Source organism: Phyllopteryx taeniolatus, chromosome 7 (assembly GCF_024500385.1).
Source record: "Phyllopteryx taeniolatus isolate TA_2022b chromosome 7, UOR_Ptae_1.2, whole genome shotgun sequence".
Lineage (NCBI taxonomy): Eukaryota > Metazoa > Chordata > Actinopteri > Syngnathiformes > Syngnathidae > Phyllopteryx > Phyllopteryx taeniolatus.
Genome location: NC_084508.1, coordinates 4,427,045 through 4,445,365, shown reverse-complemented (window position 1 = coordinate 4,445,365; position 18,321 = coordinate 4,427,045). Strand labels below are relative to the sequence as shown.

Genomic DNA, 18,321 nt, shown 5'->3' with positions numbered 1-18,321 from the left:
GATCTCAGTGATTTTTACTTTGATCTTGATTTGTTTCTAGACTGGTTCTTGACTGTACCAGATTGGTACTTGGTTGTTGTCTAAGTTATTAACTTTGTTCTTGTTTTTTGACTGGTGCTTGACTTGGTTCATAAGGTTTTTGTTCTGCTGGATTCTTCGTTTTTTTTTTTTTTTTAAACCTGGTTCTGTAATGGTTCCTGACCGGTTCTAGACTAGCTTCTTGACTTTTTTTGCGTTGCTTCTTCTCTGAGTCTTGACTTGTGTCAACTAGTATGTCATGTCTTCACTATTGTAGATTTTTTTGCAGGTGTTTGTAGTTCGGGAATAAAACAAGAATGGGATCTGGGAACTAGCTGGGAGTTGTAGTCTTCTCGTCACTGCCTAGCAACCGCTGGCTGTGTTAGTGTTTCCATGGCGACCACCGCGGCTGCCGTCAACGTTGTCACGAGCGACGTACTGGTTTGCTTTGACTCGCCGCCGCTAAAAACTTGTTCGTGCGTGTTTGTCGTCTTCTGTGTTCTGTTAGCGAGCAGCGGGAGCATCTTAACTTGTACGGAAGAGGAAAGTTGTGTGAAGCGTGTCCATTTTGAAGGCGAAGGAAGGAAGCCGAGAAGATGGACGGAACTCAGCAGGTCAGCCTGCAGGTGGCTGCTTCCTTCAAAGCTTTCCTCATGAAGAGCAGCAGCAAGAGCAACTTAAACCTGTGAGTAATACTCAATTTGGCTCAACTTCATCGACAGCTCGTCTACTTGACCTTCTTTTTAATGGCAATAAAGGGCGTGGAAGAGGCGGGAGCGCTAAACCTATTACGCTACGGTGGCCGAGACAGATCGAGTAGGGGAACGTGACAAATGTGGTTAAAAAGTACGATGACAAGGTTCACTAAATACACATAAAGAAGCTATTGCTTACTCACTGTGTTGTTACGAGTGGCACAAAAGAGCTTCGTTAGACTATTTATATGTTTTCGCGTTTTCAGGTTGCTCAACTTCTCGGCCACCGTAGATCATTTGTCGTCGAAGTAAAACGTCAACCCGCCTGACGTCATTTGTTTTACTTCCACAACCAATATTTTTAACTAACCAAACATACAATAAAAATATTCATAATTCACTATGCAAGTTGACGTCTTCAATAAACTTTAGTAGTAAAATGTATCTTAAAATGCTCTATACGACGCTGCTGTGTTCCCCCCCCCCCTCCGACTTGTTGCCAGGCAGATCCCGTGGGGCTCTAGTAAACAAATGTAGATGGCAAATTAGGGGCTGCCAGCCCAGTGCCCCAGGAACAGGAGTCAGACAGACTCGCATTTCAAATTTCTATTTTATTGATCCTGAAGGGTAGGCAGGTTTTTCTCCTGCTGTACAGGTGCAAAAAGAAGTACTATTATGATGCTAAAACCATAAAGCACTCTTAATAAAGACAAATTGCAAATTGCTACAGTACAGGAAACAATTTTCACGTTGGCTAAAACCGCAAGCATACCATCCAACGCTACCTTAGCTTAGGATAGACGGTGTGCGCAGCAGCCAATGTTAGCGGTGGAGTCCGGCGCCGTGACTTCCACGCCCTTTGGCAGGTACGACCACCTTTCCCGGCTGCTGATGCGCGTGATCGAGGAGCGTCCCCACGACGTGGTGGACGTGATGGAGGACCTGAGTCACGACGTGAAGCTGCGTCTGTACGAGGACACGCAGAGCACCCTGCAGGACCTCCAGCAGACCACGGCCGCCGAGGAGCTGGCCGAGCAGCAGAAGGTTCTCTTCGTCAGGCCCGAGGACGCCCCCGAGCACGAATTCGAGCTGGTGTGAGGCGCACGTGAACGTTACAGTTGACCTTTATTTGTCCGTTTTCTCACGTGGAGCCCAATTGCTTTCGACACAACAGGGCCGCCAAGGGAGTGTTCTGATCTCGCCGTGGCAGAACACAGTGAACCCGCGCATATTTGGGGGGAAACAAGTGTCTTTTAATTCATCCATCCATTTCCTTGACCGCTAATCCTCGCGCGGGTCGCGGGGGTGCTGGAGCCTATCCCAGCTATCTTCGGGCAGGAGGCGGGGTACACCCTGAACCGGTCGCCAGCCAATCGCAGGGCACACGAAACAAACAACCATTCGCACTCACAATCACACCTACGGGCAATTTAGAGTCTCCAATCAATTGTGTCATTTAATTGCTGAAAAAAAATAAAATAAAATTCTAATCACGGTTTTTGTGCTATGGCCAAAACAATAATATTATTACTTTGGTGCCATCTTGTGACATCCTGTTGCCAAGGAGCTATGCTGCAGTGAGTTGAGGAGTTTCAATTTGACAAAAAAAAAATGTGCTTTGACCATACCGATGGTACTATGTTGAAGTGAGTTGCGGACTTTACTTTGATCAAATATTTTTGGGGGAAAATTCCAAAGTCACCCTTTGACTAGTACAATTTTATGATGACACCTCTCGCACTAGTAGAACAGTCTTGCCTCACCAGTAACATGTAGTTGTCTGACTTTTTGCTACTAGTATGTGGACCTTTAAAGGATGTGGACTAAATGCTCAAACGGCTTTCCATACGCGTGAAAGGGACTGAATCTCGATTTTCTGACTTTTGACAAACTGTTTGGGTGCCAGGAATCTGCTCTGCCCAACGTGAGCGAGATCGCGTACTTCCTGGAGCAGGCGGGCGTGGGCCTGGGCCGCGAGGAGATGCAGCGGGTCTTCCTGGCCCTCAAGCAGCTGGTTTCGTCCTACACCATGCAGCGGTGCCGCCTGTGGGGCAAGATCCTGGGCACGGAGTGGAGCTACATCATCGCCGAGGCCGAGTTCACCGAGGGCGAGGAGGAGGACGACGACGCCGCGGAGGAGGCGGCCGACGACGAGGCCCGAGAGGTCGACGCCAAGGAGAAGGCCGAGAGCGAGGTCGACCGCCGCCGGCGTTGGGCGCTTTCACGTTGTATGTGACATTGTGGCGTGACATCATAGCGTGACGTCATACTCTTAACATTGCAGTGCGATGTCATAACGTGGCATTGTGGCGTGATGTCCTAACGTGATATCTCAACGTGACGTAGTGTGATGTCATAACGGGACGTCATAACACTTGTAGTGTCCTAATAATATCCTAATTGTAATCCTAATAGGATGAATACAATCCTAAAAATAAACAATTATAAACACGTTAAGATAATAATAATGTCATTGTTTACAAGGAATGAACCAGTTTCTACATAAGATATATTACTTCAAACGAATACATGTAAAGTACTGTATGTGAATGTTTATTTTAATCATGAAATAATTCAAATGTTTTATTTTTTAGAATTAATATAAGTACAATTAATTCACCAATTCATAAAAGAACTACAAAAATGTTAAATATCTAGGTGAACATGTTTATTTGACCATTTTGATTGTATTTTATTATTGACAATAAAAGAAGAAAATAAACTATTCAAATGCAAATGAAGATATTTAATAATTGATATCATAAGCACTTTTTTATTGATTTATTTGGAAGCATGAACAGGTTATACATGTTGCGCTTTTCCGTACTTATCACATCAAAACAACACACCAAATGGTATGGAAAAATGAAATTCAAAACAGTATGTAACTATATATACACCTGTATATAGAAGTCCTAATCATAGAGAAATGACAGTAAATATTAGTAACCGTCAATTAAAAAAAAAAAGATTCATATTCACCTTCCTCTATAATAAATTTTTTAAATTAATTTTTAAAATGAGCTAAATTTAAAAAATGAAGAACTACATTTAAAGTAACCATTTATTAAATCTGATAAATAAAACAAATTAATACATACATTTGAAGTAACCCATTTTTTTGGGGGGGGGGGGGGGGGGGGGGGAATGCTTAATTGGGCCGGATTAAAAAAATGGAGCCGGCTGTGTGGAAAGCAATGAAAAGTTCATCTCAAACTAGTCATGGGATGTTGAAGTCTCCTTTGTGTTCATTTGATGTTGCACATCAGGGGTCCCTCAAGGGTCTATCTTACGACCCATTTTGTTTAGCAGGTATATGAATGACCTTCCTAAACTTTGTCTAGATGTTAATGCAAATGTACAATGATGATAATGTTATTTTCATTGCGTCAGATGGACCCACTCCCCCAGTCCACGTACAAAGCTCCCCCCGTGGTTCCCAAGGAGGCCAAAGGAACCGGAGCCAACAAGTTTGTGTACTTCGTGTGCAACGAGCCGGGCCTGCCGTGGTCCAAGCTCCCGTCGGTGACCCCGGCCCAGATCACCGTGGCCCGCCAGATCCGCAAGTTCTTCACGGGCCGGCTGGACGCCCCCATCGTCAGCTACCCGCCCTTCCCGGGCAACGAGGCCAACTACCTTCGGGCGCAGATCGCGCGCATCTCGGCCGGCACGCAGATCAGCCCGCAGGGCTTCTACCAGGCCATCGAGGAGGAAGGCGCCGAGGAGGAAGGCTCCTCCGAGGACGGCATCGAGGAGAACCCCGAGTTCGAGGGCGTCCCCGTCGGAGAGCTGGTGGACTCCTTGTCCTCTTGGGTGCATCACACGCAGCACATCCTGCATCAGGTAGCACTTAGCATCACGGAGTTCTTCGCGTGCACACCTCCGGCTTCAGTTGTAATGTGGGAAAATGTGGAAGCCTTCAGTTGTAAATGGTTAGTCTTTGAGTCGTAAGTGTTTGAACTCCTTTCGTTTCAATGTAGAAACACAGGATCCTCTCTTTTGATTTTAGGTGATTTACCACCATGGTGTCATTCAATTGTAAACTTCAGACTTCAGTTGTAATGTAGGAAAATCTGTAACCCTTCAGTTGCAAACGTTTGGAGTCTGTCTTATCAGTTGTAAATATTTGGGCTCCTTCAGTTTGAATGTACGGACACGGGCTCCTTCACTTGTAAACGTTGGACTCTTTGAGCGGTAAACATTTCTTAATTCCTTCCGTTTCAATTTGAGAATACAGGATCCTTCAGTTGTAAATGTTTGAGCAGCTTCCGTCTTAATGTAGAAATATGGCCGCATCCACTTTTAAACATTTGGCCTTCATTTTCAATGTGTGAACATGGCGTCCTTCAGTTTTAAGCATTTGGTCTTCAGTTTGAATCTGCTTGAGTGTTTGAAATGTGATCGTGAACGCCATCAATTGTAACCCTTTGGACTCCTTCAGTGTTGCTATTTGGGATCCTTCAGTTTGAATGTATGAACAGTCCGTTCATACAAGTATGAACACGCAATCCTTCCGTGAAATATTTCGGGTCGCTTTGTCCTTCAGTCATAAGCGCTTTTACCGTGTGCTTCAGGGCCGCTGCACCTGGGTGAATTTGGCCGTGAAGACGGAGGACGAGTCCAACGAGGAAGAGGCCGAGGAGATCGAAGAGGAACCCGACGAGCCCGAGCCCGAAGTGGGACCCCCGCTGCTCACGCCGCTCTCCCAGGACGCAGGTGGGCCGCCTTCCCTCTTGACGCCGCGTGACGCCAACGCTTCCTGACGTCCCGGCCATCTCGGTAGAAATCTTCGAGACGGTTCCGTGGAGCTCCAGCCTGTCGTCCACGCTCACCTCGCAGCACGCCATCGCCGTGATGCGCTCCAACTGCTGGCCGGGGGCGTGCGCGTACGCTTACGCAAAGTAAGTTCAACGCCTTCCTGCGACCGAGCCGCCCTGCTACCTGAGGTGCCAGTAAGCAGGCATGGGCCGCTATCGGATTCTGACGGGATGATAAGCTTGAGCAAAAATATCGCGATAACGCCATAAAAAAGGACCACGATACATTTTTTCGTATCGGCCGATCCTGATTACTATGACGATTTCTTGACATTGTTTTTAAAAAGCATCTATCTGTACTGAAAACTGAAGAAGCAAGAGAGTCATTCAACATTTTATTAACATGCGATAAATAAATATTTGCAAAATTTTACACAACAGTACAAAAAAATGATAAAAACTGAGAAGGACTCAATAGTGTGATCCAATGTCGCGCACCGAGCCTTTGGCCCCCCCCCCATGTGCTCATGCAGGAAGTTTGAGAACATCTACGTGGGCTGGGGACTGAAGTACCCGGGCGACGGCTACAGCCCGCTCCTCCCGCCGCCGCCCCAGAACGAGTACCCCAGCGCCCCCGAGATCACCGAGGACGTGGACCCCACCGTGGAGGAGGAGCAGGCCCTGCAGGACGCGCTGGACGAGAAGCAGGCGGCCGAGGAGGCCGAGGAGGGAGATTCGGACGAGGAGCAGGACGAGGAGGACGACTGAAGCCGTCACACTAAACGGCCACGTATACTGGACGCAAATGTAGGACAAATTTTACTACAACAAAGATGAGAAGATCATTAGTTTATAATTGGTATACAGCACAAATGTTTGTGTGTCATCGTTTCTGTCTAAAAAAAAAACAACAAAAAATGGATGGATGGATGGATGTAAACTGAACTGGTCGCCAGCCAATCGCAGGGCACTAATAATATATATCATATTATAATTGCAATACAAAGTGAAATATTCATGTAAAATGTCACATTTTATCATAAAGCCGAGTTAGAAAAAGTACACCAGCTTCAACATTATTGCCAAATTAATCCAGCCTGATAATGCCACACAACACAAATCAAAAAAACATACCAATGTAATAAATATATGAACAAAAAATGTCATTCATGCAAAATGTTATTACAGGGAGCATTAAAAACAACAGACAGCGCCTAAAACATTAAAAATGTAATTGACAACCTGTTTGGCTGGTGAATGAATGTGTGAGCATCTGCAAAGGCGCTTTGGCCACTGGAATGGGGAAGTTCAAGTTCTCTATGAGTGTAGTCCGGTTACCATTTTACACGAGCAATGAAGAAGAAATATATACTATTCTACACAAACACAAACAAATGTATGTAATATCATTAATGAAAAATAGGAGTTTTATAACAGGTGGTGTTACAAAACAAGTCAACTGGAAACATCACAGCCTGTTTGTGTAACACCACACAACACAAATAATGATTAAAATATATATATCAATAACGACGTAAAACATAATTGAAAGGTTGATGTTATTTTACCACAGCTAGGATTATAAACTTAACAGTACACCCAAAACGCATTAATTCCTGCTCAACGGGAGAAACCATACGACGTTTAATTCGTGTGCAAATGAGAACGCTGACGTCATCAGCCTTGGACGGAAGTCGGCGGCTCATGGAAAGCTCCAGAGAAACATGGCGGTGTACATGAAGATGATGCGAGCAGCGGCACTTCTCCACAGTAAGCCCGCCCACGTTGTCAAACTCAAGCCGGCCGGGTGCTTGAGGTCCGGCCTACACCGGGCTGACACACCGGACCCGGGCGGGTTCCGCTCGGTTCGTCTGTACAACAGCAGCGGCTCGCTTCACGCGTCCGACATGACGGCAGGACCTGGTCGCTGGATGCGGGTGACCGGCGTCCATTCCGGACTCCTCACATCGTCGTCATGCCGCCCCAGAGCCTTCGGGAACCGGGCGAGCGGCGCCGGCTTCTCCGGGGAGGACGGCGCGGAGAGCGGCGGCGGCGGCGACGGCTCGGGAGGAGAGGAGTCCGGCGGCGGCGGCGTAGGTGAGGACGGAGGAGCGGCGTACGCTGGAGCTCAGATGACGGCTCTGACCCCCATGATGGTGCCGGAGGTGTTCCCCAATGTGCCACTGATCGCCGTGAGCAGGAACCCCGTGTTCCCCCGGTTCATCAAGATCATAGAGGTGAGGACGACGAGGGCGATTATGGCATGTTTCAAGGACCACGCGATGCAATGTTTGGTTGCTTGCTAACCGGATGTCAATGACAGCATGGAAAAACGGTCAGGCACCACTTCTGAATGACGCTTGATGCCACTGCTTTTATTCACATTGGAAAGAGGAAAGGGAAAATTAACTTTTAGACTTATTGAGCTCATGCGCATATTTTATACGAGGCAAGTCTGATGGCCAGCCACCAAACACAAATGTCAGAAGTAGTGATTAGGCACCACCTTGCGGCATCTTTGTGCCAAGAAACTGTGTTGAGTTGAGGAGTTTCATTTGGACAAAAGTAGTTATTTGCTGCCACCGTGTGGCATCCAGGGGGCAAGAAATTGTGTTGAAGTGAGTTGAGGAGTTTCATTTAGACAAAAGTAGTGCTTGGCCACCATCCCATGGTCACATCTCGATGCTATGTTGGATTGAGTTGAGGAGGTTCATTGAGACAAAGATAGTGTTTTGCCGCCAACTTGTGGTGTCTTGGTGCCAACATTGTCTTGAAAAATAAACTCAATTAAGAAAATAGATAAATTGTCCGTCCCTAGTGACACGTGATGTGTTTGCGGCAGGTGAAAAACAAAAACCTGATGGAGCTGCTAAGGAGGAAGGTCCGCCTGGCGCAGCCCTACGCCGGAGTCTTCCTCAAGAGAGACGACAAGTACGTCCCGCATCGTGCCGGCACTCCCGCCGTCCTCGGCACCGCTTCTGACCCGTCCGTGTCTGTGCGTCTGCGTGTGTCGCAGCAACGAGTCGGACGTGGTGGAGTCCCTGGACGCCGTCTACGGCACGGGGACCTTCGTGCAGATCCACGAGATGCAGGACCTCGGCGACAAGCTGAGGATGATCGTCATGGGCCACCGCAGGTGAGGAGAACGAGGAGTGCTTGCACAGAACTGATGTGCGGAAATGGAATGCAGTATGCCACAAGGTCGACTGACTTGCACGGCAGCCGCTGTCACCGTTTTGCTAAAAATACTCAGCCACATCGTGATCGCAAACATAGAATTATTTACAAACATACAAACAATTGTTTACCAATGTACAACTGGGGGGAAAACAAACGTACAATTGTTCAACACGTTCCATTGCTCAGGAAGAGACAATGTTTTTGCCAATGTTTACAAACATATCGTTCATGAACATTCAATTTTTCACAAATATATTAATTGTTTACAAACTTACAATCGTTCATAAACGTATAACTGATTACAAACATATTGCTTCCAAAAGGCAATTTTCACCGCTAATTGTTTAAAAACACAGTCATAAACATACAATTGTTTACACATGCACAACCCCAATTCCAATGAAGTTGGGACGTTGGAATACAATGATTTGCAAATCATGTTCCACCTATACTTAATTGAATACACAACAAAGACAAGATATTTCATGTTCAAACTGATCAACTTGATTGTTTTTGTAAAAAAACGCGCACCCTCGAGGACCCTGCCGAGGGTGTAGAGCTGGTCCACAGTTCCACGGCCAGGACGAAAACCACACTGCTCCTCCTGAATCTGAGATTCGACTTCCTCTCCAGCACCCCTGAATTGACCTTACCAGGGAGGCTGAGGAGTGTGGATCCCCCTGTAGTTGGAACACACCTTCCGGAAAACCGAGACCATCGTTTGTCGTCATCATAAGGGGTCTTTGAGCCGTGCTTTGTCTGGTCCCTCACCTAGGACTTGTTTGCCATGGGTGACCCTACCAGGGGCGTGAAGCCTCAGACAACTTAGCTCCTAGGATCATTGGGACACACAAACCCCTCCACCACGCTAAGGTGACGGCTGCCAGGAGGGGCGTTTACAAACAATGTTTACAAAAAGGCAATTTACATAAATCTAATTGTTTACAAACACACAATTGGTCATAAACATACCACTGTTGGCAATTGTTTGTACAACACAATAGTTTATAAACAGTGGTTTAGAAACTTTTTTTCAAGTTTATACACAAGCGGACTATTTTCACAAACATACAATTGTGTAAAAAGGTACCGTGGTTAACAAACCTACAATTGTTGACAAACACAATTGCTTGCAGTTACTTGGGTAACGAGCCACATGCTGCTTCACAGGGTCCGCATCACGAGGCGTCTGGAGGTGGAGGCCGAGGAGGAGGACGCGGCGGCGGCGGCGGCGGAACCCGCGTGGTCGCCCGAGTCGGAGCCCCGAGCCATAGCTGCGTCCGGGCGCAAGGCCAAGCGCAGTCGGACGGAACCGGCGGGCGAGCCGGCCGAGCAGCTGGACCACAAAGTAAGTCGGCGTGCGCGCGGCTTTTTCGCCCTAGTGGACGTCGTGATTTGTGAATTTCCTGTTGGTGGTCAGATTGCGGAAGCAGACCTGACGCCAGAACTCCGGCCTCTGCCCTCCTCCGGCGTCCTCATGGTGGAAGTGGACAACGTCCTCCACGAGCACTTCACCGTCACGGAGGAAGTCAAGGTAGACGCGCGCATGCTCGCGCACGTGTCTGCTGATCATGTGACCTACCGGGAATTTGTTTTTCTCTGTACTTGTCAGTTGATTAAAAAGCACAAATCAATCAAATCAAATAAAAACAATCCAATTAAAATAAAAATCGATCACATGATTTTCAGCTGATGGAGTTCGGGTGAAAAAGATTGGTTTTATTCATTTTCTGACATTTCAAATGTGACAAAATAATCCAAAAGTGCAAAGATCTTGTCAAACGGAACAGTAATAGCTTCGTTTTATATTAAACAGACTGTGTGTTTTTGTGTGTGCGTGACACAAACAAACACACAAAGACATTACTGCCCTCCTTGAGCGTGCCTTAAACTTTTTCATGACACCCCAGGTTAGTTTACTGTTAAACTAAACACGCAACAGAAAGGATTACACACGTTGTATATTTAAATACAAGACACGTGATGGTTTTACAAATTGCCAGCTTAATGCTAACAGTCAATGGAAAACCCATTGACAGGCTAGCTAGAATTAGCATTAGATCAAGAGGGGATTTACCTTCAAATAATGACTGTTTATACACGAACTCCACGGGCATATATTCTTCCTAATCTGTGAAAACCGAGTTCAATGAATGTTTCATTGTGACGTTGTTGTTCTATTCTTTTTTAGCTTGCTGCAAACGTGTAGCTCCGTGCATGCATTTCACCACACCGCCCCCAAGAGGCCAATGCGTGCACAGCAGGAACAGCAGATGCAGTCATCCCCCCCCCCCCCGACTGTCTGACATGAAATCTGACAAGATCAAATAGGATTGCCAAAATTATTTGGATTTGCTAAATGCCAAATAATTATAGTTTTTTTTAATTTGTTTTTGTTTTTTAGTTTTTATGTTATTTTTTTAAATGTATTGATTTACAGACTCGGGTACAGAAAAATGTGATGGGGATGTCCCAACTAAAACTAGCCAAAAGCATCAATTGAGTTTGTTTTTCAGTTGAGGCCAAGCGACTGAGGTCTTTTTTTGTTTTTGTTTTGTTTCCGCTGCAGGCGCTGACGGCCGAGATCGTCAAGACCATCCGTGACATCATCGCACTTAACCCCCTCTACAGGTCCGATCTTTGTTTGTGTTTAGTGTGTGTGTTTGTGAGAGTGTGTTTGTGTGTGAGTTTATATGGCTTTTTGTGTGCATGTGTATTAGTGCGGATGGTTTTGTGTGGTTTGTGTTTTGTGGCTTTGTGAGTGTGTGTATGTGGTTGTCTGTTCTTGTTTGTGTGCATGCGTATTTTGTGTGGTTTGTGTTTGTGGCTGTGTGTATGTGGTTGTCTGTTCTTGTTTTTGTGTGGTCTGTGTGCATGCGTTTGTTTGTGCACTGCATGTGGTCGCGTGCACTTGAGCGATTGTGTATGGTGGCGCGGTGCCGGACTTAATGTGCGCGTGCGCGTGCGTCAGGGAGTCTGTTCTGCAGATGATGCAGGCGGGCCAGCGTGTGGTGGACAACCCCATCTACCTGAGCGACATGGGCGCCGCGCTAACGGGGGCCGAGTCACACGAGCTGCAGGACGTCCTGGAGGAAACCAACGTGAGAGCCGCCGCCCACTTCCCGCGGTCCTGATGTCATGTTTTGTGCGTCTTTAGCCAGCAAACGGCGAGTCAAGTCAAAAGTCTGTAATAATCAATTCCACACGCATCCATCAAGTCTTAGCATTGAATGAATAGTGCGTAACAGTCTCCGCCTACAGGACTGGAATGGAACACAGGACGTTTACCGTTTCTCTTCTGTGCAGTATTACATTAGATGCTAAGTGTTGTTCTTTTGTTCGTGTGCAGATCCCCAAGCGTCTGTACAAAGCTCTTTCTCTGCTCAAGAAGGAGTTTGAGCTCAGCAAGTTGCAGCAGCGTCTGGGCCGAGAGGTGAGCGCTCAAAACCCGTCTTTTTCTTCGAGGCGTCGCCCGCTCGCCTCAAACGCGAACGGCCTCCGCGTTTGTGGTTTGCAGGTGGAGGAGAAAATCAAGCAGACTCACAGGAAGTACCTGTTACAGGAGCAACTCAAGATTATCAAGAAGGTGAGAGAGTCTCCTTTCACATTGCCAGAATTCCTACTTTGTCCAATGACAAACTGTTCAGCTCGTTCAGGATGTTTGCCTTTTCCATACTCGGTTTTCAATTTTGCTCTGTTAGCATAGCAACTGCAACAGGACAGCAGCGTCAGAAAATGGGTAGCAAATGATACAAATCTTAAAAAGCCAAGTCACCACTGATCCTTTCTACTTTTTCCGCTCAAACTTGTAATTGAACTTTATATGCAGTTTGAGGCATTTTATCCTAATAATCTGAATTTTTGTCGTAAATAAAATTAAAAACAAAACACATCATTTCCTTATCAGATGTTGTGCGCTGAAAATAAAGAAGTGACATTATCACCAATCAGTGTTGCTGTTATAATGATTGGCGGCGTTTTGTCCAATCAGTGTCGCATCAACAAAGCCAGCCAATGACAGTGCAGTCAGACTGAGCAGAAGGTCATGTAGAAAAACAAAAAGTTGCGGAGAGAAGAAGATCTGCCGACTGAGAGAATGGAAAACACGGATGATTGTAAAAAGTCGCTACAAAGTCAAGTCAACTCGTATAGCCCTTGATCACAAACAAGTCTCAAAAGTCTTCACAGGCCCAGAGGTCTCAAAGATTAACGACATCCCCTGGTCGAAAGGGCCAGACAGCCTCGCTTCGATCATTGTCGAGGAGAGAGGAGAAGTGGCAGTAAAACAGGCCCAAATCTAGATGTCAGGGGTTAAGGCGGGGCACGAGGCAAGTATTTTATGCGCGCGTGTCTGTTTGTGTCCGCGTGCAGGAGTTGGGTCTGGAGAAGGAAGACAAGGAGGCCATCGAGGAGAAGTTCCGTGAGCGCTTGAAGGACAGGACGGTCCCTCAGCACATCATGGACGTCATCAACGAGGAGCTCACCAAGATGGCGCTGCTCGACAACCACTCCTCGGAGTTCAAGTGGGTCGACTTTAACGTCAGTCTCCAGATGACGCCGGATCGCCAATGTGTGTGTGTGTGTGTGTGTGTGTGTGTGTGTGTCTTCAGTGTGACCCGCAATTACCTGGACTGGTTAACCAGCATGCCCTGGGGCACCAACAGTGAGGAGAACCTGGCCTTGGACAGAGCCAAGGAGGTTCTGGAGGAAGATCATTATGGGATGGATGATGTGAAGAAGCGCATATTGGTCAGTGCGCACACACACAGGGAACACTTGTACGAGTGAGTGAGTGTGTGTTGTTGAACCGGTTCTTGATGTTTCAAAATTGTTTTACTATTGTTGTTTCCTGTTTCTTGATGTGTTTTGACTGATACTTGACCAGGTTTATGACTTGTTCCTGACAGTTCTTGACTTGGCTCTTAACTTGGTCCTTGATATGGTCGTGTACATGTGCAGGAGTTTATAGCAGTCAGCCAGCTGCGAGGGTCCACGCAGGGCAAGATCCTGTGCTTCTACGGCCCCCCGGGGGTGGGCAAGACCTCCATCGCCCGCTCCATCGCCCGCGCCCTCAACCGCGAGTACTTCAGGTTCAGTGTGGGCGGCATGACGGATGTTGCCGAAATCAAAGGACACAGGTGGGAACCATATTTGCGGTCACGTGCACTGCTTTCGCTAATGTGTGTGTGTGTGTGTGTGTGTACTCAGGAGGACGTATGTTGGTGCGATGCCGGGGAAGATCATCCAGTGCCTCAAGAAAACCAAAACAGAGAACCCTCTGGTTCTGATAGATGAGGTCAGCACTGAAGTGTCTGAAGACACGTTTTCACCTAAAGTTCCAGAAACCTTTGAGTTCTTGGTACTTCTTAGATCTAAAAGGTTCCAGTCAAATGTTCAGACCTCCCCCAAGAGGTTCCTGGGCCTCTTCTTTTGGCCCTGATAAGTTACTCCAGAACTAAATTTAGACCAGTTCCTGCACCTCAAACACACAGTGGCAACCCGATAGTTCCTCGTTCCGTTGTATTGTTCCTGGGGCCAAAATCTGGTCATTACAATGCCGGTCCGTCTTTGGTCCGTGTAGCGTTCACACTTGAGCGGAAATGACAGTAATTGCATCAGAGTTCACTTGGAAGTGAACCCAACCAAACTGACGAGAACTGTGCTTATGAATAAGCCTGCCAAGAACCAATTGAGGACCTCGCAAGAACCAAGTCAGAAACCAATTTGGGAACCATGCCAATAATCATGCCTGGCAGGAACCAAGTCAATAATCATGCCGAGAACCATTTGAGAACCTGACAAGAACCAAATCACGAACCAAGTCGGAATCCATGCCAAGAAAGAGTCAAGAACCAAGTCAGTAACAAGTTAAGAGCCTGCCAGGAACCAAGGCAAAAACGAGTCAGGAACCATGCCATGTAAGGTTCCTGCACTTGAAATGACATCACCTACAAACGGTGCCCCTCTTTGGTGTGTGTGTGTGTGTGTGTGTGTGTGTGTGTGTGTGTGTGTGTGTGTGTGTAGCGGTCACACTTGAGCGCAGGTGAACCGAACCACGCCAGAGTTCACTTGCAAGCGGACTGCAACCGCTTGAAGAGCTTGTCTCGGTGTGACGTGTGATTCCCACGACACGCTACCATTGCCACGGAGACAAAATGACGTTTGCGTAATGTGTCGTTACCAGGTGGACAAAATGGGCCGCGGGTATCAGGGCGACCCGTCCTCGGCTCTGCTGGAGCTTCTGGACCCCGAGCAGAACGCAAACTTCCTGGACCACTACCTAGATGTTCCCGTGGATCTTTCCAAGGTGCGAATGCGTCGTGCGGCATCTATGTGAAACGTGTCGTCATCTCGCGCCGACTGTGTTGAAATGCTGAAGGTTCTCTTCATCTGCACGGCCAACGTGACCGACACCATCCCGGAACCTCTCCGAGACCGCATGGAGATGATCAATGTGTCTGGATACGTAGCTCAGGAGAAACTGGCCATCGCCCAGGTAACTTAATGGTTTGTAGTTTGTGAAGATGTTGATCAGAATGATACCACCTGTGCCTCAATTTGGGCCCGCAAAAAAACCCCGATGACGATCACGGTATTGATTTTTCCCTTTCTTCCCGGTGCGATGCAGCGCTACCTGGTCCCACAGTTGCGCTCGCTGTGCGGCCTGAGCGAGGAGAAGGCGTCCATCTCGTCTGAAGCTCTCGGTCTACTGATCCGGCAGTACTGCAGAGAGTCCGGCGTCAGGAACCTGCAGAAACAAGTGGAAAAGGTAAGCGGCCCTCGACGAGTCATCTCAACTAGTACTATCTTTATGACATTATTTTCGCAGAAGTTAATAAAAATGTGCCTCTGCATATAAAGAACCAAGCCAGGAATTGTGGCAGGAACTAAGCCAAGAAGCATGTGTACAAGCACAAAAGAAACAAGTCAAGAACCGGGCCAAGACCCAAGTCTGGAACCATGTCACTTTTAACAGAAACCTAAATAGAATGCAACATTTGAAATGCACATGATTTTAAAACTAAATTGTCTTTTCTAAAACATCTACTCATACATAACTTTTTGCTTTATCTATGTATTATATGCACGATGGACTTTTTTTTTTTGATGGGGGTGGAAGCGCATTATATACAAGAAATTACGATAGTTCCTGGTTAGAATGGAACTGGCTATTTCTTGCTCCTCCACAGCGTTGCACGAAATCTTGACTTGTCGTGTGTCCACCATCCTGACTGTCGTTGATGGGTTTTCGATGCGGTTTTTGACCTGCTCTTGACACGGTTGTTGTCCGCAGAGTTCCATGATTAGTTTTATACTTCTGTAGTGTCGCTCACTAACAAAGCAAAAGCGTCCTTGTTGCCGTACTGAGAGGGGGGCACCTTGGAGGACCTCGTGTTTTCTGTGACGTCCGATGCGGTCTGTCGGTCCGTCAGGTTTTCCGCAAGGTTGCGTTCTCCATCGTCAGTGGACAGCTGGAAGAGGTCAGCGTGACTCCAGACAACCTGCAGGAGTACGTCGGGAAACCGGTTTTCACCGTGGACAGGATGTATGACGTCACGCCGCCGGGAGTCGTCATGGGGCTGGCCTGGACCGCCATGGGTCAGTCTCTGAAAAGCGCACACATGCGCAAACACATACAGTATGCACACACACACACACACAGAAAAAAACTCAAAACACGAACGCACATGCATATGCACACACATACACTAACGGTGTTGTTGTGTGTGCAGGAGGCTCCACTCTGTTCATCGAGACGTCCGTGCGTCGTCCTTCCGTGAAAGACGGCAAAGGAGAAGGTTCTCTGGAGCTAACGGGTCAGGACGCCGCACACAAATGGACGCCAACAACGCTTAGCAGCTCGGGCTTCTGCACAGCATTCTTCAACTGTTGAGCTGTTCTTGACGTGGTGCTTGTTGTCATGGGTGGTGACTTGTTCCTTGTTTGTTTTTGTACCTTGTTTGATTTTTCACCCGTTGACGAGACGTGGTTCTTGACATGGTCGGTGACTTGGTTCTTGAGTTGATCTTTAAGTCGCTTCCTGATGATTGTTCTTGACTGACTCCGGTCCTGACGTGGTTCTTGAGTTGTCTTTTTATTCTGCTCACTTTGACACGACGGGCCGATGCTCTCGCTCCGTCCCAGCGGCATTCATGCGTCTGTACAACGATAACGATCTATTCATACTTGCCCCTCACCTTCTCTTAGGTCAGCTGGGCGACGTCATGAAGGAAAGCGCCAAAATCGCTTCAACCTTCGCCAGAGCGTTCCTAATGCAGCAAGAACCTGAAAACGACTTCCTGGTCAACTCTCACCTGCACCTTCACGTTCCTGAGGTGACAGAAGGAAAAAGCTGATGATTCCATCAGTGCTCCACACTGCAATGGTTTCATCTCTCATTTCATTCCCTCAGGGGGCCACCCCCAAGGACGGCCCGAGTGCCGGCTGCACCATCGTTACGGCCCTGTTGTCCCTGGCGACCGGTCGGCCCGTGCGTCCCGACGTCGCCATGACCGGCGAGGTGTCCCTGACCGGGAAAATACTTCCCGTGGGAGGAATCAAGGAGAAAACCATCGCGGTCAGTCACACGCTGACATCGTTTGTAGTTTTTCAAGCAGTCCTGCCGGGATGCTCGGTCATCTGTTTGCCTTTTGACGTGTCTGTTGTTTTGTTTCGCGCCAGGCCCGACGCGCCAGAGTGACGTGCATCATCCTGCCGGCGGAGAACAGGAAGGACTTCTCGGACCTGCCGGACTACATCACGGAGGGCCTGGAGGTGCACTTTGTGGAGCACTACAGTCAAATTTACCCTGTGGTCTTCCCTAAGTCCTAAGAGCCTCTTGTGGGCGGAGTGTTTTAAAGTCCGCGTGCTCCAGTTCGGGTGGACGCCGTCACGGCCGCCGCACAGACAACCGACCAATGAGGAGCTGTGACGAACACAGGAAGCGATGCCGCCAGGCGGCAAACCGGTCAGCCGCGCCTCACGTGACCCTCGGCTGCGGACAAACTCTTTGATAGATGATTAGAATTATTATTTTTATTTTATATTATTGTCAATGTATGCTTGAATAAATATAACATTGATGACGAAAACCAAATTAACTCTTTCTGTGACTGGGATTCAATCGTTTTTTAATTCATATGGAAATGGCTGGCGACCGGTTCAGGGTGTAGCCCGCCTCTCGCTCGAAGATTGCTGGGATGGGCTCCGGCGCGCCCGCGACTCGCGTGAGGAGAAGCGGTGCAGAAAATGGATGGATGGATGTTAGGTAATCCTATCATTCTCCAATGTAAACAAAGCAAAAGGGAAAAAAGAAAAGTGTCATTAAATACTCCAATTGAATTTGTTATAATCATATTCTCTAGAATGTCAGCAGTTTTTTATGGCCTTTTCTATTCTTAACCTCTAGGCGGGATACACATCGATTAGTGTATTAGAAGTATGACGAAATCTGTGTGTGCTAGAGAACCTTTAGTGATCCGCGGGCTCCTCCTAGTGGTGCGCAATATCATCACTGCATTAAATGCTCAAAGTGTGCATAATGTTAGCGCGGCTTACATTAATATTAAATAAACCTTGACGGAATACAACTTCTGCCTCTTTTTTGATGAACGCTTGCTCTTGTATTTGAATGTTGGTCGTGATATATTTTTTCGAGGCGCTACTTGGCG

General features: G+C 47.4%; 2 protein-coding genes across 5 annotated transcripts; both read left to right on the top strand.

Moving 5' to 3' along the window:
• The first annotated feature begins 14 nt into the window (after positions 1–14).
• Positions 15–7,051, top strand: rsph4a (radial spoke head component 4A). Of its 3 annotated transcripts, none has more exons than XM_061779261.1 (7): positions 15–703; positions 1,580–1,757; positions 2,620–2,907; positions 4,107–4,556; positions 5,288–5,429; positions 5,497–5,614; positions 6,004–7,051. In XM_061779261.1, exons 1-7 carry the CDS (start codon positions 615–617, stop codon positions 6,236–6,238), a joined length of 1,500 nt encoding a protein of 499 aa, XP_061635245.1. In that variant the 5' UTR covers positions 15–614; the 3' UTR covers positions 6,239–7,051. The 3 variants fall into 3 exon arrangements, with proteins under 3 accessions (XP_061635245.1, XP_061635244.1, XP_061635246.1); XM_061779260.1 differs by having other exon boundaries at positions 1,580–1,805; XM_061779262.1 differs by having other exon boundaries at positions 1,580–1,805; positions 2,620–2,941; positions 6,004–6,145.
• Positions 7,052–7,114: 63 nt separating this feature from the next.
• Positions 7,115–17,747, top strand: lonp1 (lon peptidase 1, mitochondrial). 2 transcript variants are annotated; one of them, XM_061779259.1, is made up of 22 exons: positions 7,115–7,240; positions 7,353–7,707; positions 8,313–8,401; positions 8,487–8,606; positions 9,821–9,998; positions 10,071–10,184; positions 11,220–11,281; positions 11,622–11,751; positions 12,000–12,083; positions 12,168–12,236; positions 13,022–13,173; positions 13,261–13,399; positions 13,610–13,788; positions 13,859–13,946; positions 14,835–14,957; positions 15,030–15,146; positions 15,279–15,419; positions 16,084–16,249; positions 16,384–16,467; positions 16,859–16,986; positions 17,064–17,228; positions 17,333–17,747. In XM_061779259.1, exons 2-22 carry the CDS (start codon positions 7,378–7,380, stop codon positions 17,480–17,482), a joined length of 2,808 nt encoding a protein of 935 aa, XP_061635243.1. In that variant the 5' UTR covers positions 7,115–7,240; positions 7,353–7,377; the 3' UTR covers positions 17,483–17,747. The 2 variants fall into 2 exon arrangements, with proteins under 2 accessions (XP_061635243.1, XP_061635242.1); XM_061779258.1 differs by having other exon boundaries at positions 7,134–7,707.
• The last annotated feature ends 574 nt before the right edge of the window (positions 17,748–18,321 follow it).